This window comes from Amblyomma mixtum, chromosome 1, assembly GCF_055824585.1.
Source record: "Amblyomma mixtum isolate Tamu chromosome 1, ASM5582458v1, whole genome shotgun sequence".
Taxonomy (NCBI): domain Eukaryota; kingdom Metazoa; phylum Arthropoda; class Arachnida; order Ixodida; family Ixodidae; genus Amblyomma; species Amblyomma mixtum.
Genome location: NC_143012.1, coordinates 96,053,853 through 96,079,223, shown reverse-complemented (window position 1 = coordinate 96,079,223; position 25,371 = coordinate 96,053,853). Strand labels below are relative to the sequence as shown.

Below are 25,371 nucleotides of genomic sequence, written 5' to 3'. Positions count from 1 at the left end.
CTGCTTTTCCACGGCACAAGGTCATGCTTTGGTTACCTTCTGAAAAGAGGATGGAAATCATATTTTCCGCCGCTTGCTCTCTAACTACAGCCTTTCGGACGCGCATTCCCACAAGGTTTCAAAAGTGCCTTACTTTTTGTCGCCTTCTTTTCCCGTGTATGTGCCGTACGCGTAGAGCGTCGACGTTGGCAGAGTGAATCCCAAGTTCGTGTCAGGTATGTTGCCCTAAAACGGATAAAAATGAAGAGAAGTGTTCTGAATGAACAAATTAGTCTCCCGCAGGCAGCATATTTCTACCTCGTAAGCCTATACTTTAAAACTTGCATGGTTAGCTTATGGGGAAGAATGCATTAGCTACGTTTTTTATTTTAATTTTACAGCACTCTTCAAGGCTCAAAGGTTACACAGTATTTGGGGAAATTGCCAATTTCGATGCTTTCTTGAAGATAACTTAGCTTTAGCGGCGGTCTTCCCTGAAGCAGCAGGAACAGCACTGTATACGGTACGTTACCGCTACTTACATGTAAGGCAGAAACATGGAGGATAAAGAAAATGGATGAATTGAAATGAGAGACAACGGAATCAGTACAAATACGAAACTGATAGGTGTAATTTTAGCGAGGAGAAAAATTGCGTCATGCGCTAAGTAATGAGGACCAGTTGATAACAAGTGGCAATCGACAGGGCATATGATACGATTTCGAGAAAACCGATAATATCTTAATGTAACGGCGCGGATTCTAAGAGAATTTAAGAGGGTGAGGCGGGAACAGATGACATCGGAAAATCTGCAGCAATAATGTGCCGCAGCTTCCATGGGTCCGGGGTAACGCTAGTGTCACGGCAGAAGCATTTTTCCTGCAGCGGACGTGCAGGAACTCGCAGTCGTACAGCAACTTGCGTATAGCAGTCGTGGCCGCGTGGTAGAGCACCCGCTTCGGCTTCGGGAGGTGGTGGGTTGGACTCCCGCCGCCGGACGGGTACCCACCGGTTTTCCCACAATGAGTTCAAGCTATGGCCCGGCCTGGTGCTCGGCTTCCTGGGGTTGCATAGCTTGGGAAAGGAGCCTGCGCCTTCAAATCCCGTCACTGTGTCGAAAAGGGCCACAATTTGGGCTTCTACCGCACAAGGCGGATTTAGGGTTGCTTGACGGCGGAACTTATCTCTGATCCGTCAAGGCAACTGTGGTCAAGACCCTTTTCCCAAGCATCTTATCCTAGAAGAGCCGAGCACCAGGCCAGGGGAAACCTTGTACCCATTAAAGAAACCGGTGGGTAGCCGGCAGCACTGGGGATCGAACCCAGCACCTCCCGAATGCGAGGCGGATGCTCTACCACAAGGCCACGCTTCGGTCCGCCCCCCTTTTTTTTACGGAAACGTAGTTCGTGGTGCCTCCAAACTGAGCTTCAGGTGAATGTACGTCTTCCCTGGATTAAGTTATGGCCAGTGGCTAAAGATCGCACCTTTTATTTATTTATTTATTTATTTAAAGATACTGTCAATCCACTGGGGATTTTAACAGGAAGGGCGCTGGAGCAAGGCACATCAAAGGAAAAACTACAACAACGTCATGAATAATGGACACAAAGAGTGAACAAGAAGAAGGATTGAAGGGCAATATAAACGACTACAGTGTCGCACTTAATTAAGGTTCAATACATAAAAGTCACGGGTACAGCAATATAGGATCGTCGGATTGTACAGTTAGTTCAAGACAAGATAACATAATCAATACATGGGATATATATGACATTAGAAACGAACACTGCACTGGTAAGAAAAATAGCAAGGCAAAAAGGAAGTTGTCAACAAAGGTTCAGAATTCAAGTGTGTTTACGACTGAAGATAATTTTCTACTGACTGAGTGAAAATATCTAGTGATGTGCTGCGGGTAATAGAGTGGTCAAGGGTGTTCCATTCTCTTATTGTGAGTGGAAAAAAAGGAGTATTTCAGGCAGTCAGTACGAAATGTGTGCTCTTTTAATGTTTCTGAGTGTCTGTGACGTGTAGGTCTTGTCTCTGGGGCCATAAGGTACCTAGTTTTATCAAGGTTAAGCTGATTATGGAGTAACTGGTAAAGTATTTTTAGTCGTGCAAGTTTAGCTCTATTTTCCAGAGTGAGAATGCCGGCTTTCTTGAGTTGTTCGGTGGGTGAGTCAGTAGGCCTGTATTTATTAAACATAAATCTGACTGCCTTTCTTTGGATTGCTTCTAATTTTCCTATCAGATATTTAGTATGCGGAAACCATGGAACGTTCGCATATTCGAGTAACGATCGTACGAAAGCGTTGTATGCAATTAGTAACGGCACGTAGAATGGCTGATTTCTTCATACGACCAGCTGCTACTTTTTTCCACGTTTTACCTAGGATCAATCAACATCTTAATATAGTGATCGCAATTTATTATAATAGTGAACATGACTTGTGCCTTGAGTGGTCATGGGGAAGTCAGCGCATGCTCGTAAAAAGGGATCATGTCTCTAAGTGCGATTTCGAAAATTAGAACTATTGGTTTATATTAAAGGTACTCGTCGATTCTGCAATAAATTAAATCTTGCATGCGAAAGCTAAAAACCTCTCTTGCATGATAAAGCTGCTTTGCTGCTACATAACTTATTTTAGTATCGAGAGAAAAGCAACGCTTTTATTCTAAGTTGTTGCTTATAAGGCGCACCGAATATTTACAAAGTATGGTTCTTCTAGGCGTGTTCTGTTAGTGGACAGTTCATGAATCATTCGGACATTTATAGGGAACGTAGCCGCTAGTATACAAGAGTGACTACAGAACTCACTTTTAGGGGCGACCTTCCGTCAGTCTTCGTGAAATGTACAGACAGTAGTTCCGAGAAGTTATAGAATGTGCTGTGCATGTACAATTTAGTCAATGCCGAGAATACCGTTTTTTCCTCTCCAATGAACCGATCCTTGTAGAACGCCTAGAAAAGAAAGAAAATGGCATGTTACAACAGTCGGCAAGCTAAGCATGCGGGAACAGAGAGCCCTTGCAACGTGTGCCTATCAGGACTTCATGCTATAATAATAATAATAATAATAATAATAATAATAATAGAGATTTATTCATCACAATGATGAAAACGGCCCAGGAAAAAAGCCAGCAAGGCTTGACGAGACCTCGGCCCCTACATGTACAAAGGCATCAGGGGAACAAAGAATACGTTCAGTAGCGTGGCTTTTTGGGCTTGTTGGTACATAGTTCAAATACACTGTAGCGCAGCAAAAGACGAGGACACAAGAGACGAGAGACGAACACCACGAGCGCTAACCTCCAACAAAACGAAGTTAGTTTTGTTGGAAGTTAGCGCTCGTGGTGTTCGTCTCTCGCCTCTTGTGTCCTCGTCTTTTGCTGCGCTACAGTGTATTTGAAAGAATACGTAATGTGCAACAGTATCACAGTAACTAAAATAGCACTACAAACTTATGATGCAAACATTGAATAAAAAGGAAAAATGAAAATATTATAAAACCAGACTAATGTTTGAAACACAGGAAATGTTTACAAAGGTCACGGATCGGCGTACTAATTATGTAAATATTTTTATGATGTAACGTGTTTAGGTGTTTAATCGGCTGGAAGGCAATCATTTTTATTCCGTAGTTTGTTCTTGGAGTTTTAGTCTGCCACGGGGAGTGTTGTCTAGTGCTATACACGTTCTCGCTCGGCGTTAGGCAGGCCAGTGTCCCCAAATAATCCAAATGACGAAGTAGCTCCTTCTTATGCCTCGAAAGCAGTTGAAAACTATAGATGTCAAAAATTTTCATAATACATGCATCTTCAAAGTACTGGTTTGTATGCTGGGTGAAACTAAGCAGGAATACGCACCTTATCTCTTTCTTTTCAAGTAGATAAATTTTATCAAGATTATTCAGAGTGGTCATGCCCCAGACAAGGTGACAATAATTCAAATGGGACAAAAACAAAGATTTGTATATGAGCTCCTTAATCCTCACAGGAAGCATTGTTTTCAGCCGATATAGCTGTACTACGATATAGCTGTCCTCGAGCGAGTTTAGGGAAGATATTATCTACACGATGGTCCCATGACGTTGTTTCCTGAATGACGACTCCATGTGTTTTAAGTTTTTCTACTATCGCAATGTTCTGTGAATTAAATAGTAGCTTTTTATTTGTATGCATAAGTTTTTTCCTTGGTCGGAAGATAACAGCCTTGCTTTTATTCACATTTATTTTTAACCCATTCAGTTCTGTCCAGGTATTTAGTTGGCATAAAATATTGCTTCCTTTGTCTATCAGGGAATCGCAGTCATTCGTTGAGAGGAAAATACTCGTGTCGTCTGCATAAATAAAAAACTATGCTTGGCGGTGATGTTTACTATTTCGTAAATAAATAAGTTGAAGAGCAAAGGCCGCATTATACTTCCCTGTAGCACTCCACATTTTATATTCTTTAAAGATGACTCAGTGCCATTAATTCTTGTATATTGTGCACGATTAGAAAGATAAGAGTTTAAAAGTTGCAGAGGAAGACCTCTAATTCCATACATTTCTAGCTTTCTAATCAGCAGTTCGTGATTTAGAGAATCAAAAGCTTTTTTGAAATCTACGAAGATAGCTAGCACGATATGTTTCTTTTCAAAACTGTCCAGGATATATTCTTTCTCGTGAAGAAGCGCAAGCTCAGGGGATTTATTCTTCCGAAATCCAAACTGCCATGCTGTTAAAATACGATTTTTTTCTATGAATTTTTGTAGTCGAGAGGAAATAAGCTTTTCTAAGCCTTTAGAAAAGACAGGGAGCAAAGAAATAGGTCTGTAATTTCCAAGGAAGTTCTTGTCACCATTCTTGTGAATAACTACTACTTTAGCCACCTACATTTTATTTGGAAATATGCCATTTAAAAAACATAAGTTGAATAAATAACTTAGTGGCGATGTTAATATGTCTGCAACAAAATTAATTGGCTTGACCTGGATATCGTCCGCATCACAGGCCGAACTATTAGAAAGTTCCAAAAATGCCGACACAACCTCAGCCTCAGAAACAGAATGAAGGAACAAGCTATTTTCTAAGCGATCATTAACGTAGGGGTAGTCAGTATTGTCACAAGGCATGCTTGTGACATCTGTAAAAAAGCTGTTAAAAGCATTCGACTCAGCGGCACCCGTGAGGACATTATCGCCACATGTTATGGTTTCAATGGCTTCAACACCGAATTAAGTTTTTTCCATAGCAGGTCTGAATTATTACCACGTCCTTCAAAATACTCCCAGAAATGTCGATTTCCAGCAACCTAATATCTTTGTTTAGCTTATTTCGATAGGCTTTAAATGTTGCAAACACTGCAGGATCCCTGCATTTGATAAAGTTATTGTATATTTAGTTTTTTTATTTCCTTTAATAAATCACGTGTAATCCATGGATTTCTTATACATGTCGATTGCCCTTTGGTTACATATGGAAAATGCTTTGCATACACTTTTTTCACAGTATCAATAAAAAATTCATAGGCAACGTTGGAGTCTACCAAAAAATACAGCTCAGAGAAATCTACCTTGCTAATACCATCGCGGAACATTTCTAAGCTTTTTTCAGAGACGAACTGGGTAGCGTGACATGGCTTTGGTTTTTATGGCTTTGGTCTTTTCAACACCCATAATTATACCAAGGTGGTCACTAATGTCACACAGCAGTACTTCTGATTCAACACATGAGGTGTCATAATTTGTAATAAAAAGATCAAGTAAAGTTTCAGTAGCAGAAGTAACACGAGTTGGTTTAGAAATGACAGTTTCACAGTTACTGCTCTTAATCACAACATTGAAACTCGCGTATGAATACTGTCACACATCATGTCTAAATTCACATCACCGCCAAGTATTATCTTTAATTTTATTTCATTTATAAAAGAAAGAAAGTGGTCAATGAAATCATCATCACCAGCCTGACTGCACCCACTGCAGGGCAAAGGCCTCTCCCATGTCTCTCCAATTAACCCTGTCCTTTGTCAGTTGCTGCCACTGTATCTCCGCAAACTTCTTAATCTCATCCGCCCACCTAACTTTCTGCCGTCCCCTGCAATGTAATCAATGAAGTTCGAAATGTTTCCGTCCGGTGGTCGGTAGATTACAGAGAGAACCATGTCGGCAGTAATTACAGTCAATATCTCATAGTCATCACTGCAAACACAATATTGATCAAGGGTGTCAGATTTCACTTCGTTGCTTACAAGCAAAGACACGCCGCCGCCACGACGACTGCTGCGGTTAAGAAAAAAGCTCTTATAGTGAGGCAGAATGAACGTCTCCTCATCAGACAACTAAGTTTCGGGGAACATAACATCATTACTGAAATGAAATGAAGATAACAATAGCCCTACTTCCGAAAGATTGTTATTTGGCGACCGCGTATTTGTATGAAAACATTTAAATAATGTATGGTACTTCGAAGCAAGAATGAATTTTCGTTCCTCAGGAAGCAGGTAGGAAAAACTCATTTTTTGTTGTTCGCGTGTGTTAACCGCAATTCAAGGTGGTAGCGGTTTAGGTCACGATCTTGTCAAGATCGCACTCGTCTTTGATTAGATAGGCGGTTTCGCCGCTTTCCTTCCTCACGTAAATTCTACCATGTCTGTACCATGCATAACGGAATCCATGGTCATCGGCCCACGTCTTTGCATGCTGCAGCAGCTGTCGATTCCGCTTTGTGAGGTTCTCGTTCAGATATATGCAGCACTTCTCATCTGTCCGCAGTTCGTTCCTGTTCTTAAGCCACTGATCGCGTGTGCCTTTGTTGGCGAAGCGAACAAGGATTACGGGAATTTTAGAGCCCTTAGCCGGCAATCTGTGCAAAGCATTAACTTCCCGTTGGGTCACCGCGGGTAGCTTTATCTTTTCAGCTACTTCGTTCACTTTTGATAGCAAGCTCTCGCCAGGACAGCTCTGAACTCTGGATTTCTAGCTTAAGGAAACGGCTGTGCTGTTCTAACGTATTTATGTCCTCCTTTAGTTGAATAACTAGATTGGCATGAGGGCACTGGACAACATGGTGTGGTCTATACCCTTAGGGGACCAGGAAAGCATTTTAATTTCCATGTACGTGGAGTATGAGACCAGACTATGCGGTAATTGGACAACAGATATTGTGTAAAAGAGGTTCTGTGAGAAGTATTACTCTTGTTAAATGGAAGTGAGGTTGGCGTCGGATGTATATGTCCTAAATATGTGCTGTGTGGTGGGTGCCAGCAGTTTTACGTGTGCTCTTTGATTTTCAATGAGCACTTGAGCCCTATAGTGATAATATTCGTGGATGAGCCACCTGAGGTCGCGTGTGAAGGTTCGCATGGGAGGAGTTCATTTATGAGAGCAGGAAGGGTACGGAGTGTTAAGATCATGGCGGTGGCTAGAGTTCCGTCCAGACGGAACTACAATTTGCACTAGAGTTCCGCACGGACGGAACTACAATTTGCGCTAAAGTTCCGTCCACACGGAACTGCTTATAGCTATTGGGTTCCGTGCAGATGGAGCTATATCTGAGACCATACAGTTCCGTACAGCATTATCTGCCACAAGAGTTATGTCCAGACGGAATTAAGTTGGTGTTAGGGATTGGGAACCCAGTTTGCTTGCAGTCTTTTGCATGTCCGTATAAAAAAGTGGCAATCCTGTTCCGCTCAGTGTGTGACAGCGCTTCTAGCGTCGACTGAACCAAAATAAAAGCAATAAAAGCGTGCAGCAACAAATGTTTGTACACTTTATGACGGTATGCACTAGGCGTATAGTCTGGACAGTAAGGACATAAGACAGTTTTAGTTTTGCGTACGTAGAACCTTCACTAACGTAAACGTGAGCAGTCTACGTAGCGTACGCTCGTGCCTTCGTACTGTTATACCGCTTCGTACTGTTTTAGCTACACGTACAGGACGCAAACTGTGTAAATCTGCCATAGAACCTAAAAAATGCGTTAGCATGATGTGATGAGCTATCTAGTACAGATAAACAAAACTAATTTTGTTTCACACTCGTTGCTATGACGACCACAAACGCTTCTCCGTCAGGCTTAGGATCTGCTGAACTGGATTTCTAACCGGAAAACAAAAGCTAGTTCTCACCTAGAACTTCATGCGAGAGCAAGAATGGGCCAACTGAAGGCAAATACAGCAGCTTACAGCACGATACCACGTCGAGGGATTAGCCACGAAGCTGTTATCGTTGTGAAGCGGGCGGGCAGGGCGCCGCCATCTTGCCAACGCCACGTAAGCAAGCAACGTGAAGGCCGCAACGCAAAGATCCGAATCTCGCGTACGTCCGTGCGATTCATGCAGACACTTCACGTTCTGCGCATGCGCATAGGTGACCCGTAAGCGCTCTACGTACGTGAAGCTTCTACCTATGTGAAACTAAAACTGTCTACTGTATGGACGGAACTCTAGCTGCATTAAATATTCCGTCTGGACAGAACTGCAGCGGCGGCAAATGTTCCGTCTGGACGGAACGCTAGACACTCCGTAAGAATAATTCCTTCCCACCTTCGCTTTGATCCAGCACGAAGCGTCGCAGTGAGCGCTACTGGTATGTTATTACGTGTCTAGATTAACTGCGGTAAACTGATACTAAGTTGCAGGCGTTATGTCGGCAGAAAGGGCACTCGGCTACCACGCGCTCATGTTTCGGACAAGGGAGCCGAAAATAACCGTTATGACCTTCCTCCGAACTCGGTCATGCCATCAGCGATCTACGGTGCAATCAATCAGTTGAGCACCAAATCTCCTCTATTATGGTCATCACTGTGCACATATGGCAAGCTCTCTGCAGTCACGGCAAAATAGCTTGCGAAGGCTTATAAAGGTCTACCCTGGGCTTCGTACAAAAATACCCAAATAACTCATAACAACTTGATCGACTCCTGCTTGACGGTTGGTTTTTTGAATGACAATATACATGGTCTGTTCTGAAAGTAGTAGGACTCATTTTTTTAAACAAAATTTATTGAAGAGAATAGTACAAACGATTACAATTTTTCAAGGTAGCACCCTTCCGCACCTACTCACTGCTGCTTATGAGTTTTACAGTTTTCGTACGCCTCCAGGAACGCCTGGACCGGAATGCTGTTTAGCTTTCTCGTCACGGCCTGTTGAACCACCTCTACCGATCCGTGATGTTTCCCCTCGAGCGTCGATTTTATTCTCGGGAATAGAAAGAAGTCTGGCAGGGCCAAGTCGAGGCTGTAGGCGGGCTGAGGCAGCGTTGCCGCCTTGTGCTGGGCAAAAAATCGGGGTCCTCATTCACATGATGAAGATCCTACCGGTTGGCCGTTTACTCCTCTGACAACACTCCCGGCACCAACTTCGCGCGCGCTTTCCTCATGGATAAGTTTTCGGGTTTGAGGAATGCTCAAGTCATCAGCAATCATTCTGATACTCATTCTACGATCACTGTTAAGTATATGCTTCACTCGCTACACATTTTCGTTGGTCTTGCTGGTCGAAGGGCGTCTGAAGCGGTCGTCTTCCTCCACTCTTTCCTTACTTTCTCGGAAAAGCTTTTGCCTATCAAAAAACACCTGATCTACCCATGGAAACGTCACCGTAGGCCTCCTTAGTCATGTTGTGAGCCTCTTTGCCCGTTTTACCAAGATTTACTCAAAATTTGATCGCGTATCGCTGATCCAGTAAACGCTCGACGATTCTACGTGACGGGACGTTTCGACAGGGGTTCACAGTACAAGCGACCTCCTCTTTTTAACGGCCGAGAGCCGACTGCCGATTTTCCTCAGCATTCCCAATATCCCCCTTCAACGATCCTGCACACGCTGACCACCTCTCGTCCACCCGTTCGCCCAGGAAAAAACCAGTCCTACTACTTTCAGAACAGACAATATATATCGTCTCCCAGTGTAGGTGTAAGCATGAAATGGATTGCTGGAAAACGCATAGGACATTCTCTGAAGGCCCATGGATGGTGTCCCACGGTACGGCTGCTGGCCGTGCCCTGTCCCAGCAGGTGCGGCACCCGCCTTCGCCCAATCTCGATTTTCCACAGGGAGGCGGACATGGCCTCTCGTGTTGCTCACATGTCTTGAGGAGTTCTGTGCTCAGCCGCTTTTCTTTCTTCGACGGCGCACTCGTTTTCGCTTGGCGCTTTTGGGCACTTATGTACCGTCGCATTCACCGCTTATTGTTCTTCCAGGAAGCGATGGTCAGGGTCCCGTGCTGCTTTCCCTGATTGGCGCTCTGTGGCACCTTCTTCGCCTTGAACGGCCGGTTCTGCAGCCGTGGCGACCTTCTCAGCTTTATGTGAGCCAGCCTAAAGCTGCTGCTGCTGACACCACACGCGAGTATTTTAATCTCGTCACTCGTCCTGCTCTCTTACAAGGCCGGGACAACAGCATGAACGAATGAAGGTTGAGGACAACGCAAATGGTTCAATCGGTAGCAACGGGTGTATGCATGTTTCATGATATTGCGCTGCCTCGGCGGTCAGGTGACTTGAGGAGTTGTCAAATAAAGTTGGTGCATTTTCACCGCCTTTGATTTCAATCCACGTTGCGGAGCTAGAGTAGCAACCGTTTTCATTTTTAATGTAATCTGGAAACAATATTTTCGGAACTTCAGCTGCACTTTCAGTCTCGGCTTCGCTGCGGCTTCAGGATGGAATTCGCTTGCGCTTGTACAGAAGCTACAAGAGTTGAACATTTAAGTCTTCTGCAGGATATGCAGAGTTCTGCTATGGAGAGTACCTGAATAACGACTGTCGGAGTGGACGCGGAAGTTCAAAACGAAGACCAAATGTTAACGCAGTTGGACGAAAGTAGAAAGCGAGAAAGGGGCCACCATATTTGTGGTGGCAGAGCAGTGTGCTGAAAATACAAAGTCGGTTACTTCGTACATCGCCGGTGGCATGTAGGTCTCTTAAGTACACTTTTGTGAAACCATATTTTATCTCAAATGATATAAAAAAACTCAAAACAATTACTTAGTACATTCTATGGGTTCAAAGACTGTTTTATCTCCAGCATGTACCCACGCCACTTTCATGAACGGCACCTAAAATAAATACTCAATGCTTTTTTAGGATTCAAAGAAAGTTTACTTCTCCAGTGTATACCAAACGCTCATAATTGGAGCCCACTCCTACGTGCCCTTCATGTTAACCGGGTCCAGTCAAAATGAATAAGAAAAATAAGGAAAATAATTTTTTGGTCCTAAATCAACAACAGGTTTTTCTGTTGTACTGTAAAGGCACCTGTTGTCAAGACACAACTGGCCTGTTGCTGCTACAAGGAACAGCGCAATGTTACAGATACCTCTGTTGTTACTGTACAAATTTCGATTCCTCCTGAAAAATATTCCAGAACACTGCAAAAACACCTGTATTGAAGACAGAAGAAATTTATTGCTGTTTTTGTGAAGGGTGGAATCTTGTGCAAAACGGTATCTGGGATCCTCAGCCTGAGTGGCAGTGCAACCAAGGCGACGGACAAAAAAAAAACAACACTTACCACAGCCACTAGGCTGCGCCGGTTGTGTTGGTCCCTATGGTGGTAAAATAAGTAGCGCCTGTGATGTGTGTACCTGTTGTCTTCTCATAGTCCAGGTTAGCTCTACCCCTCATACCATGGTGCTTTGCACAGAGAAATTTAAAAAAAATCCAGTATGTATTAAATAAAAGGTGCAAATGGGGATGTTTGTATTAGCTCTGGCATAACCGAAACGAGTAAAGTGCAGCCTTGTTCGGTTGATAAATGTTAAAAGAGCTTGGTGGTTTGGGCCGTGCGTCTGCACTCTGGTGCCTGGCGCTAGGCAGGAGTGGTATAGCCCTAGATACGCAGATTTCGTTTTCGCACAGCCGGCGTGCCAGGAAAGGTTTGTAAACTGCGATTTAGCGTTGCCTCCATGGCGGGAGTTCGGCGGAAGAGGCATACCAGTGGAGAGGTCTGTGACGTGGATGTCGAGGATACCCCAAACCTCAAATTAGCGACACCTCCACTGGACGACCACCTCACAGAGAGGTAGTCTGTGATGAGGTTGGGTCCACGCGGGGGATATAAATTTATTGTGGAGCGCCGTTTTGTCGAAAGGCTATGGTTCGCGCCGAAAGCTTGAACATAGGTAGAGGATGTGGCACACCAGGAGGTTAGGACGCCTTATCAGCTTCAGAGAGGCGCACACTGAATGAAGAGCTTCCATAACACGGACGGGGCACAGAAATGGCTGCAGCATGTGACCAACAATGACCGGAGAATTGTCAACAAAGTGTAGCACTGTAACTGCTTGGCTTTTGTCAGGACACAGGAGTGACCTGGGCCGCAATTCATTGCTAAGGCTATTTGCCAAAGTAGGTAGATCATCTCTAATAACTACAATCTCTGCAAGAACACAGCATAGCGGAGTTGCTCTGAGACGTGAATCAGTCTGTAGCACACCAGACACAACTTGCCAAACAAGACAGCTATGAAAAACACTATCTTTGCTGTTTTGCATACACGTGCAACCTGCTTGCAGCTCGCCTAGAGCCAGCCGCGTGGGCGGGGCCTGCTTGTGACACTACGCGTAAGTACTGTGTATGCGATTCATTCGCCGTTTTTTGGTAACCTTGGATCGCTTCCAGGCAGTTCGATAAACAGGCGGTGCTGGTAGTGGCCAATATGGCTCAGAAAATATTGTTTTAGTCTAGCGGCGGTAGGGGTATCCTGATGCTTCAAATTACGCGCAAAACGACGCTGCTTCACTAGTTCATAAATAGTGTTCAGTTCAGCCTCAGATTGCACCGTAAGCGTTGCTGTGAAGCGAAAAAGGCCAATGATAATTGGCGTAGCCTCCCTATTCCCTGTTTCAGGACGGTCCAAATACTTGAGGGTTAAGCGCGGGGTCTGGGCTTGTTAGCAAAGGCTAGGCTGTACCGACGAGCTTAATAATGCTCGGTACACGTCTTAGCATACACCCCAAACATTGCATGCAATGTGGTAAGACGGATGCAGCGTACTAAAGGCCTTTTTCCGTGCGGGGAAACCAAAGTGCAGCCCAACCAGAACACTCTAGTCTTACTTCTGGCACCCGCAGCAAGCAGGCAGCAGCGAGGACTGGGCCGTCCCATGAGGCCTGTAGATGCGCCTGTGAACGAGAGCGTTGACTAATGCATCGGTCAGCCATAAACCTATAGTTACCCTTCTGACTTGAGAGCGTTCCCGACTTAAGTCAACCATTCTGCTCGGAACAAGAATATTGACATAAAGTCCAGATTTAGAATGTACTAGGTACCTGTAAGAATGAGTTATCGATTTAAAAAAAATATAAGAGGTCATGCTCTGCAAGATCAATGTTTCAATGTGCTAGCAAGCAGTTTGCCACGCCAAGGACAGCTTGCCTTTTTTTTAAACCACTGCAACCCTTTTTGTTGGGCATTGCAAACACAACATTCACTCTTGACTTCTGCTACGCAGCTTACGAGATCTGTTAGAAAAGTATCCGACTTTATTTATTTTTTGCGAACACCTGATGGATTTGAAACAAGCACGCTTGCACCAGCCTACCTTGATACTTCGCGCGCATGCACAATTTTTTTTTTCGCCTGCCGATAGCGTCAGTCACTGGCACGCAGCGTTTGATTGAGGCAGTGCGCAGTGCTCTCGTCGGTTTTTTATCGCAAGGAAAATGGCGGAGCGACTGGAGTAGCGCTACAGAATCAAATTTTGCCAGAAACTGGGCGACAGCCAAGTGGAAACCATTCGGAATATTCAGATGGCTTTCGGTGACGATGCTATGAGCAGCACAGAGACTAAGCAGTTTTACAATTGGTTTAAAGACGGCCGCACATCGGTGCAGACAGAGCCACGCTCCGGTCGGCCATCAACATGCCGAAATGACCAGGTCATTGCCGAAGTGAACGCTGTGGTGACGCGGGACCGTCGTGTGATTATCCGAAAAATTGCGGAAGAGGTGGACATCACCAATGTTTCTGCACATTCTATTATCACCGAAGATTTGGCCATGGAGAGAGATGCGGCGAAATTCGTGCCGAAGCTGCTCACGGTGGAGCAAAAGCAGCTTCGTGTTGAAGTCTCACAGGATATGCTGGATTCCAGAAACAGTGAACCCGACTTCATCAACACCATAATCGCTGGTGACGAGTCTTGGGTGTACAGGTACGACCCGGAAGCCAAATCCCAGTCATCACAATAGAAGCGTTGCACGTCACCAAGACCAAAGAAGGCCCTCCAAGTGCGCAGCAATGTGAAAGTGATGCTGACTGCTTTCTTTGACTCCCTCTGTGGGGCACAGCACGCGTACGCACCCCACAAAGTAAACAATGACCAAAACAATACTAGAGGGATGCCCTCCGTCGCCTGCGTGGTGCTGTGCTGCGCGAGAGACCGGAGTTGAGGTCAACAGGAAATTGGGGCATCCTTCACGACAATGCTCCTGCACATTCCTCGCACTAAATTCACACTTTTTCTGCAAAAAACCAGACTGCTGTAGTTCAACAGACTCCTTACTCTCCTGACATGGCTTCCTGGGACTTCTGGCTGTTTTCCAAAATCAAGAGGCCATTGAAAGGAGCGCGATTTCCGACAAGGGAGGACATTATGACTGCAACGACAGCTGAGCTAAACTTCATTCCGAAAAGGGCCTTTTCGGAATACTTCCAACAGTGGCAGCACCGCTGGGAGAAGTATGTGGGGTCCCAAGGAGACTAATTTGAAGGTGATTAGGTTTCCGACGCTCCAGTTATACCATTTTTTTTTTCTTCGGCAAAAGGTGAGATACTTTTCTAACAGACCTCGTACACGACTGCCACCACCGTCTCTTTAAGGACCCCTGTAGGAAGAACGGTTGCTAAAAAATTTTGCACGGATGTAGTGGGCAAATCTGGCGCCGATTGAGGTAAGCAAGTGGGGAGTATATATAGAAGAACGAGTATGGATATAATTGTCTGAATTGGCGGAGTTTGGGTAAACATGTGATACCTAAGCCGCTTGATGAGGGCGCCCTATTTTTCTTGAATGCGCTGGAATATTCTGCACCACCTTCGAGTTGACAAACTTACAAACACACGCCGCCGCTTTTTGCCGTCATGGGGCTGGTAAAGCTTTTGCCTTAAAAATCCTCCACGGGTCGGATTAGAACCCGTGAATTAGTCGTGGGAAGCAAGTACGGAACCTAATAGACACTACGAGGTGCTGTGTTACTTGATAAATAGAGTTGAATATGTTCCCTTCCTCAAGGCAGCAGCAGTGGCGGCGGAAGTTTCCGTGACAGCATACTACGCGCCGCGAGCGAACAGAAGGTGGAGGAAGAAACCCCGGCTTCCGCTGACGTCATGGAGAGCAACCGTGCGCTCGCCCATTAAACGTCCGTCCGACGCCCAGTGGCATCGGTCTATCGTGAAACATAGCCGAGGCAAAATGGACAATGCATTGGCAGTCTTAACGTCACCACACCCAATTCAGGCCCAATAATACGGTGTGAACAAGATGGCGGTGCCAGTGATACTAGCAGTTAAAGAGTAGATCACCAAAGGATGACACTCTAATCATATATCCCCAATTCGCCAAGAGACGGAAGCAAGACCAAAGATTCTTAACCACCATTTTCCCTCCATCATGTAAAACTTTTCCTCATCTGCCCACGGGAGCGAACATATGAAACAGGGCTTTGATCCACTAATTTTCTTCAGCTAGTCAACATTTACCTTCACCATTGAATAACTATCCTTACTAGCCTCACAAATGGTTATAATTGGATGACTGATGTATGTTTTTCTTATTTTTTCCACTCTGCAAATGTCTCCTCATTATTTATTATTTTTCTAGAACATATTGAATTAAGCCCGTTATAATTAGTGGCATGGGCCGCGACACTTTTTATTTTTTAATTACTTTTCTTAGTCACACCATGGTATTAGTAGTTAAGAGGGCATAAACGGCAATGACGAACAAAAGATGTTTCCAGTGGTTTGAAGAAGGTTAAGGAGGGTTTAACCAAAGATCGAGCGCTAATATTTTGCAAAGGCTCGGGCAAAATACGGAGGTACCTGTCGTGTCGGGCAAGACAAGTCCCCTTGTCGAAACATTGGCTCGCAACCTGAGGTATTCCCCTCCCTTGTTCATTTTGTGATCGCCAAGGACCATCTACGACACCCTCTCTCTACGATGATTTATGGTTAGACATAGCTTTTTGTCGAAATCGGTCAAGTTCAAATATCGGGGCCGCCGCACCAGCGTAACTTTTGTAAAACACCCGCCGCAAATTCTGGGGTCATTATGGTATTGGTCATCATCAGATTGGTCTGGATATCCACTTTGGTGTAAATCGCAAATAAACTTTGGGAGTTTGGGCTGGCCTAATTTGGAAATGACCAAGACTGAACTGCAATGTCACTGCCCTATTGCTACGATCTGATTACTCTAGGCATGGATTTAGGTCCGAGTCCAAGGACGTAAATTTTGGTGGATGAGGTGGGCCCATTTTTGTCGTTGTGGTAGGCGAAATCTTCGTATTGACCAGGACCAAATTTAGGAGCCACCGTGTGTTGGTTGAGACAAAGTATATTTTGGCATCTGAATTAAGGCTATTGCTATATGAAATTGCTAAGTAAGAATGGAATATCAAGGTCAAACGAACACACAGACTGAAACTCAGGAATAGCCTTGAGTTGAGCCATTCCTAATAAACCATTTGTTCTAAAGCACGACAAGCCGTTTTATCCGAGATTGAAAGTCCCATATCCAGCGTACTAAATTGAAGCTTCTAGTGCTTGGCGCAATATTGTGTGATGCAGAAATGCTGCACAGAGTGGTATTTTACCTGACAAAGGCCCAAGAACAAAATAACGTTTCAGATGTCCCAGAGTTCTGCTGTATTTGTATGCTGGGAACTCTGAGCTCGAATTCAAGAAAATTGTGTCAGTTATCTGAAAGGCGCCGTAACGACATGATGGTATCAATTTTACAAGGAAGTTCGTTAAGTGGGTATGTAGGACACAATGTAGTAAAACCGGAAACGCGCATCGATTAAAATTTTTGCAGCGAGACATACATTGCCCGTATTCTCGTATTCTCGCTGTTTCACTCTGGCCGGTGGCCTTACCGCGATCTGAGCTGTTGCCTAGCAACCGAAGCAGCTGGCTGCGCTGCTCGCCGCGCCATCTTCCACGACGTCAGAGGTGGAGCCGGTGAAACCGCGTTGCAACAAGAGAGGAGGCGCCGGCCTTGCATCGTATATACAAAAAGGGCGGGTCGGTGTTATTCGTCGGCAGATATAGAAAGTGAGTCGGAGAGACTGAAAGAAGACAGGCTTCGTGGACTAGCCACCGTGGACAGGGAACACCTTAGTCAAGCTTTAAGCTACGAAAACGATTGAAAACTGCAGCTTCGCAAGCAAAGGAGCATAACTGGCCCCTTGGGACAGTGGACACCTCAGTCGCGCTTAAGGCAACGTGGCGGTAGTGACAGATCTGCGCTGCGAGCGTTGGCATTGACAACGGCGTAGCAGAAACGCGGCATGGAAGCCATAGGCCATGGACGTTCATTGTGTTCATTGGCGTTCGCGTTGACAACGTTTTAGGCACATAACTGCCTCCCTGGGTCAGTGGACGCCTGAATAGCGCTTTGAGGTACAGGGTCGTCCACTCTTAGTTAGAATGCGCTAGCTCATGGCCGCTCTCCTCAGAGGGCCACCGCGTGCGACACAGTCGCTCATCGCAGCAAAGTGGCGCAGGAGAATGTGTACCTGGACGTGGTGCTTCGCGTCATCTGCCACTTCGCTTCGATGTGCAGCCGTTTCGGACGCCGTGACCCTCCAAAGAGCACGGCCATGCGCTAGCGCATTCCAACTAAGAGTGGACGACCCTGTGCGTGCAGTGGTGAGAGAGAGATGTGAGCTGCATGCGTTAGCACTGACAACGTCGTGTCAGACACGCGGCACTGCAGCTGTAGCTCGTAGCGTTCTTTGGGTGAGCATCTCGCGATCAACCGTTAACTTCCAACTGCCAGGGTGGCAGGGTGGGCGCGCTGCCTATCCAGTGTACGTAACGGACTCAACGTTACAGACGCCAAGTCGCGTACAGTTTCCCGATACGTCATAGCTTTCGCTGTCTAACCAGGTTCTTGAATAGTTCTTCTGCACCTAATTTTTCAATCGGTACATCATTATCTTCTGCCCGGCCAGTTCCCCACGTTATGCATGTCGGTGTGGAGAGATATTCGGTGAGGTTCGTATCGCTGGTTCTTTTCTGGTATATCACACAGTCATCAGCGCAAAAGATATTTAGGATGAAGCTACATTAGGTCTGCCGTTTATCTATATTTGGAAAGAGACAGGACCGACAACTGACTCGTGTGGTACTCCCGAGTTGACGGATGGTAGGGGGGAACTAGTGCCTATAGCATAGACATATTCAATACAGGTAGAAAAGACAGCGTGAATCCAGTCAAATACAATTGGCTCAATTTTAAGAGAACCCCTTTTACCCAATAATAATAAAACGGTTTATATAGTCAAATGAGTTAGAGGAAGTGCACAAACAAGCAATCTACAGGGAAACCTAAGGAATCAGCATGGGGATGCTGTGTTTGAATAAAAAAGAACTGTGTTAAAAAAGAATTGTTTTCTAAATCCATGTTGAAATGTGGAAGAAAACTTCATATTTTCTAGAATGCTGACCAGGCGAGTGAATATCATATGATCCAATACTTTCCTTGTTGATGATGTAAGTGAAATCAGTCAGTAATTGAATGAATTATGAATTTCACTAGGTTTATAAATAGCACCTATCTTTATCCTTTTCCAGTCGTTGGCTGGTGATCCAGAATTGTGAAACTGATCTGAAAATCTGCTAAAACGTTAAGGAGCACTGCTAACTTGTGCTTTTTAAAAATATTTTATTTATTATGGTAGCCCACAAGAAACGAAAAGTTTGGTTATAGCAACGATAGATTTGATATCAGCAGAATCTATTCAATCGAGGTCCAGTTCAAAGTAACTGGACTTGTGTGTGAAGTTGTTGATTGCTTGGCGAAGACCATGGGACTGATTTAATGAAAGAGTTATTGAGCAGTGAAGCGCGTTACATCAGTTGGAATTTTCTGCCTGAACTGAACAAAACATTTGGGGCAACTGCAGCAAAAATATGAACGTGTACTTGTCACACTACACGCAGCCGCGATTGGCAACAACCTAGCCTACGTAATACTGGCGGCCCATTAACGACACTGCCTTATCCGCGATCCACATGCTTCCATGACACTTGCCCAACTGAGACATGACACATGCCCAACATGCACAAGAACGCGGCGCCTACGCGCTGTGTTGCTCGATCTTCTTTTGGTGGCGCTTTTACCTGGGTGGTGTAAAAGAGACGCAAGAGTCGCCGTACAATGCATCGCGGGCGACTCTAGCGTCTTTTTGCTACCACCCAATTAAAAGCGCGGTGAAAAGAAATTGGAACAGTGGAGCGCCTGGGCTCCGCCCTGTTCGCGTTCCTTTCCGTAGCCCCTGCACAATGACTTTGACGGCAACGAACTTATAAAGCACAAAAAGAATCCAGGTAGTTCATGACTTGCCTGAAACATTTCTTTTTTTGCAATTCCAGTGAATCTGAATTCGATGCAAAAGTAGTCGCCTACTTGGGGGGCCGGCAGACGTGTGCCGTAGAAACCGTGGTTGACTTTCATTGTCACCACTGGATCTTTATCACCGAAGTCGCCGATTTCCACGTAGTGTTCAGGTGACCACTTGTTTATTGAGTAACGGAACCTGGGAAGGGAAAGAACACAGAGGTGATGCGTGAGGAACATCAGGGCCTTCCCGGTTAGCGCGCTAAGAGGTAACAGCTGTGTCTTTCGCCATGCGCACTGTGATTGCAATAATCGCGCGCACCCAAATCTAGGGTCCGTGCGACTTTGTTTTGCCTACTCTAATCATCGAGAACGCTTTGAGCGGATGGAAGAGAGATACTGGCTTCCCGCAATGGTCTCCAGCGCGCCAAGAAATCCTGCGTTGCCGCAGCGCCTATTCAGCTTTCGCGTAACCCAATGGATGGCGAAAACCATCGTCTTCTTTCGTCATCGTTTGTTTTCCCGAATTCTGATTGCTATCTAATGATGAGGATGAGTAGCAATGACACACTGAGCGGTGTTTTCGCTTTCCACAACCAGTGGCGTAGCCAGACATTTTGTTCAAGGGTGGGAGGGGGGGGGGGGGGGGTTGTTGCCGCGCGGTCTCCTCATAGAATTTGTGGAGGGATCAAACGCAAAAATAATAACTGCATTGCAATACTGATAATGCCATTCTGTGTTAGAAAACGCTACGCACTGCCTAAACAAGTGAAATATGTATTTTTTTTAAATAAAAAATGCAATCGTATGTCTTAAAAACTGTGGCAGACGTGACTGATACCAATGCCTCCACGCTTTTCCATATTTAATAAGTAAAGAATATGCCACTCGAAGTCTAGAACTATATCATTCCGAAACCAGGAAAGCACTGCATGCTTCTGATATGAAAAACGCAAAGGCCATGACATTAGCAAGAATAGAAGACAAATATTTGAATGAAACTTTCTTGTTCAAGAACCTTTACATTTTTGCACATATGCAACGGCCAGAAAAAAAAATCTCAATGACGCTGTCCTTCGTTCCAGTGCACCGCGCAGCAGCAGCATGAACAAACAGGTAGTTCTGCAAAATATACATTACAAGTGCGAAGATGAAATGTAGCATTAGAAATGCGAAGATAAAACTGGATAAAGGACAGAAAAGTGTCAATGGAAGCAAAGTCACTATATGTATACACAAAACATCGCAACAAAATATTTAAATACACGTACGTCTCCATTAAATCTACATATCTAAGCAAAAGTTACTCTATATAAAGCGTGAAACAAGGCAAATAAACATCTTGCGCAATCACAGGTAGTATACTTTACACACGGAAAGACAGACGATCCAGGCAAGAACAAAACTATGATAGAATATGTCGCGATATGTACTTGGGCTATGCTGTGGTCGCGACAGCACCTTAAGGTTAGAATAACAGAGGAGCAATGCAGAAATCAATAAAAAAGTACGTATTTTTAACTGCCTGCACGGCGACCATTATTCTGCACCCATAACTACACAAGGGTATTTCCTTTGCTTCAAAGAAAAAGTAAAAGCAGTTAGCTCAAAAGGAAAGACAAGGACAAACGAAAGCGACGAATGATGCCGCAAGTTGAATTAAGCAATATCCGAGGGTGTAAGTTGCGCAACGCCGCGTGGGCGGAGCTTTCAATAAGCAAGGTCAGTCAAGATCGGTTATTGATGTCCTCAAAATTTTCGTATTCGCATGATAACTTTGATCATGATGCTATCTGATGCTTGGGTTACGTGACTCCAGGTGCATAGGCGTTCCCCCGAAATCCAACCCAAGTTAGCAATGTTCGCGCCAAGATGTCTGTTCTAGTCTGAAAAAGGCATTGTAGGTGACAAAAACCAGAATGACTTCCGGCGTCGGTAGTTGTTTTGGTCAGGGGCGCGTAACTGTTCAAAAAATTTTCTGAGGGGGCTGAAGACGTAGTGTGCGCAGGCGTATAAGACGTATGAATAATACGTATTCTGCGCAGGCGTACCTCTGCTCGCTGAAAATTGTAATATGCAGGACAATAACTCAATGCCTCGCACTACAGCGGTCTGATTCCCTCGCAGGGACATTTTCGACGAAAATAATACATATAAAGTTGTGTTCTAAGCCTATCTTCGCTCGATACTTATAGCATAAATGGACATTATTTCGTTTAGCCTGCATAGAAGCAGCTTGTGCCACAATATGTACCAAGTATCGTTTAATATATGGCAGCTGCCGCATATTAAACGACTGCTTTGACGCCAGACACCTCAGACCCATTTCCTAGGAAATAGGTCTGAGGAATCTGATGCGCGAAATACGCGCTTCAGTGCATGAACAGAATTGTAACACTGGCGAGTAAAAATGCTCGATGAAAGCAGCCTTCTCGGCCGACAAAGAGTCGGATAGTAAAGGCGTGATTTTTTTTGCCCAAAGGAGCTGCCTAAAAACCAGGAGCTCGAGGCTAATAAAGGTCGCTTTCCTAAAAGTGCTCACGGGCACTTTTCAAGAGTGCGCAGCACTGTGCTTCACAGGTACGATTATGTTTGCCCTTCAGGAGACACACATGCATGACGATTTGTTGTTTTCGCATAGACGCGAGAATAATGTCACGCTTTAGTTGAATTTTAGAGAACTATAATTTTTTTTTGCCCTCATCACAGTCCCCCATTCTCGCTCTCGTTAAATCAGCTGCTTAGATCGGTGGAAGAGAGAAAGGGAAATGCAGAATTCCATCATAGCGACAAGGAGTTCACTACATGCCTTCATATCATTGAATACTAGCGTATTACGCCGAAAGCCGCGGTCACTCTGAGGAAACACGGCAGAGAAAGGTGCCAAGGTGTCGATCTCCATTCACATTTGTGGTCCATCAAGTTAATGATAATTACGATGACAAATAAACAGCAATTAGCGTAACAACTCGAGCGCGAATCAGAGAAAATCTTTTCTAGCTGCCATGTTTTCTCTGTAGATTTTATTTACTGGGCATCAGCTATGACAATTTCTTAGAGCGCCCGGTATCCGCTTAACGCATACTAGTCTTGCCATTTCCGTTTTCTCAGCGTTATGTCGAAAAGAATACTGACATTTCATGTTTTCAGCCAAATGCCAAAGAGGTTACTGTTCGTAATGTTACGTCTCTCCTTTAGTTGTTGAATGAACTGCAGCTTCAATTCAAGTCGCCAAGCTGGCCGATAAGCTTGGCTCCGGAGGTATACATCAAGACATACCCTATTTATATATGTCCCTCAGGACTACCGCAAGGACGGTTATCTAAATACAGGAGCAGCAGATAAAGGTACTGCTCTCGATAATAATCACTGCCCTCAGATCAATGGTTGTTATCCAAAATCAGATGGCTCTCCTCTGCCCTAATTTCGTGTAGTTGACTTTTCAGTTATCAGCAAGAAAATAATCGCTTTAAAATCGAAAAAAAATGCTGCCAGTATATTACCACCCAATCCCAAAATCCGGGCCACTTTTCCAAGCCCATTTCTTCCTCTTGATTTCGACTAGATTGTCATTAACCCGCGTTTGTTCCCTCACCCACTCCGCCCGCTTCCGATCTCTTAACGTTACACCTATCAGTATTCTTTCCATAGCTCGCTGCGTTGTCCCTAACTTAAGCTAAACCCTCTTTGTTAGCCTCCCCGTTTCTGCCCCATGGGTGAGTACCGGTTACAGCAGTTGTAGACTTTTCTCGTGAGGGATGTTGGTAAACTGCCAGTCGTGATCTGGGAGAACCTGCCATTTGCGCTCCACCTCATTCTCATCCTTCTAGCAGCAATTTCCCTCTCATGATAAAGATCAGCGGTTACTACTTGCCCTAAATAGACATATTCTCTTACTACTTCCAGCACTTCGCCACTAATTGCGAAGTGCTGTTCCCTTGCTTGACTCTTGAACTTTGCGGTTCTGCATGTAAATTTTTAGGCACACTGCTCTGCTCTGCCTGTCTAATTCCTTTTCATTATGCTCTCCAGTTCATGTCCTGAGTGACTTAGCAAGGCAATGTCATTAGCAAATCGCAGTCTACTTAAGTATTCTCCGTTAACCCTTATCCACGACTGCTCCCAATTCAGGCCTCGATATCGCTCATGCAAACAGGCGCTGAATAGCATTGGGGAGATCATGCCTCCCCGGCATGCTTTTTTATTAGAATTTTATTGTTGACTTTATGGAGGACTATGATAGCTGCGCAGTCGTTATAGATATCTTCCAATGTCTGCACATAACACACATTGACGCCATGATTCTGCAATGCCTGCATGTCACCTGATGTTTCCACTGAGTCAGACGATTCCTCGCAATCAATGAAGGCTCTATAGAGGTGTTGGTCATATTCTGCGCATTTCTGTGTCACCTGGTTGATAGTCTGAACGTGGCCTGTTGTGAAGCATCCTTTTCGAAAGGCTGCCTGATCATTTGGTTGATTGTAGTCTTAAGTAGTCCCGACACTATTATCGATCGAATAAGTAAGTACCGGGTAGGCGACGGTCAGTAAGCTTAACAGTCCTTAATTTTTAAGTGCTTAACGTCTCCTTTGTCAATAAAACGGAGAGTTGAGCTAGTTGGTACATGTTTCTTGGAAAAAAACAGCGCTAAGACGAAGGGCCACGAGAAAGAGTCAGCAGCGGTCCTGTTTTACTCTTTTTCGTTGTCCTTCGTCTTAGCGCTGTTTTTTACAAGAAGGCTCCTTTGTCATGAATTAACTTAATGTTCGCGTTCTTCCAAGCTCCTCGTTCGCACGAGGTCACAAGGCATTGCGTAGACAGAGTGGCTACTTTTTCTAGCACGATTCCCCCTCCTTAACCCAAGAAATCTGCTGTTACCTGATGGTCACCATCTACTGTCCCCCTTCCATTCATGTTAAGTTTACTTCCTTTTTCTTCACTGGCGGCTTGTCCCATTGCTCTGTGCTATTGTCTCTCTCGTTAACGTACTCATTCCATTGGCTACTGTATAGATTAGTGCAGAACTGTTCAGCTCCCTTGACTATTTCATCCATATTGCTAATGACAATGCCCTCATTCTCTCTTAATGCATGCATCTGCTTTTCACCTATTCCTAATTCCTCCTTTAGCGCTTTTAGGCTACCTGCGTTCTTTAGAGCATGCTCGATTCTCTCCATATTAAACTTCCTTATCTCAGCAAATTTGGGCTCATTTATTAACTTTCATAGCTCTGCTAGTTCTATTTTGTCTGTAGAGTTAGATGACTTCATGCTTTGGCGTTTCTTAATTAGATCTTTCGTCTCCTGAGGTAGCTTGCTGATCTCCTGCGGAAGCATCCTACCGCCTCCTTCGGCGCACTCCGCAACGATACCTGGGAGCTTGTCTTTCATTTTTGCAACATTACAGTCGTCTTCCTCAGTTAAAGCGGAATACTTGTTCTGCAGTGAAATCCGGAATTCCTCTACTGTCCCTCTTACCGCTGACTCGTTAATGGGCTTCCGCTTCACTATCTTCCTCCTTTTCCTCTTCATATCTAAGCTAGTCCCAGACCTTAGCATTCTGTGGTCGTTACAACGGACCTTTCCGAGGGCCTCTACAACCGGTACGATGCCAGAGTGAGCGCACAGAATGAAGTCTATTTCATTTCTAGTCTCACCACTGTGGCTGTTCCACGACCACATCCTGTTTTCTTCTTAACGGAAGAAGGTATTCATGATCTGTCAATTATTTCTATCTGCGAACTCTACTAATAACTCTCCCCTGCGCATTCCTAGACCATATGCCATAGTCACCTACATCTTGGTCTCTAGGCTCCTTCTTGCCCACCTTCGCATT

At 44.9% G+C, this 25,371-nt stretch overlaps 1 protein-coding gene across 1 annotated transcript in view; it reads right to left on the bottom strand.

Moving 5' to 3' along the window:
• Positions 1 to 25,371, bottom strand: part of LOC149367268 (uncharacterized) — a 99,816-nt gene that overhangs the window by 14,373 nt on the left and 60,072 nt on the right. The window contains exons 6-8 of the mRNA XM_089573456.1: positions 19,540 to 19,732; positions 2,795 to 2,938; positions 134 to 225 (exon numbers count right to left, since the gene is read on the bottom strand). Coding sequence (XP_089429582.1) covers positions 134 to 225; positions 2,795 to 2,938; positions 19,540 to 19,732 — 429 coding nt within the window. The remainder of the gene's footprint in view (positions 1 to 133; positions 226 to 2,794; positions 2,939 to 19,539; positions 19,733 to 25,371) is intronic.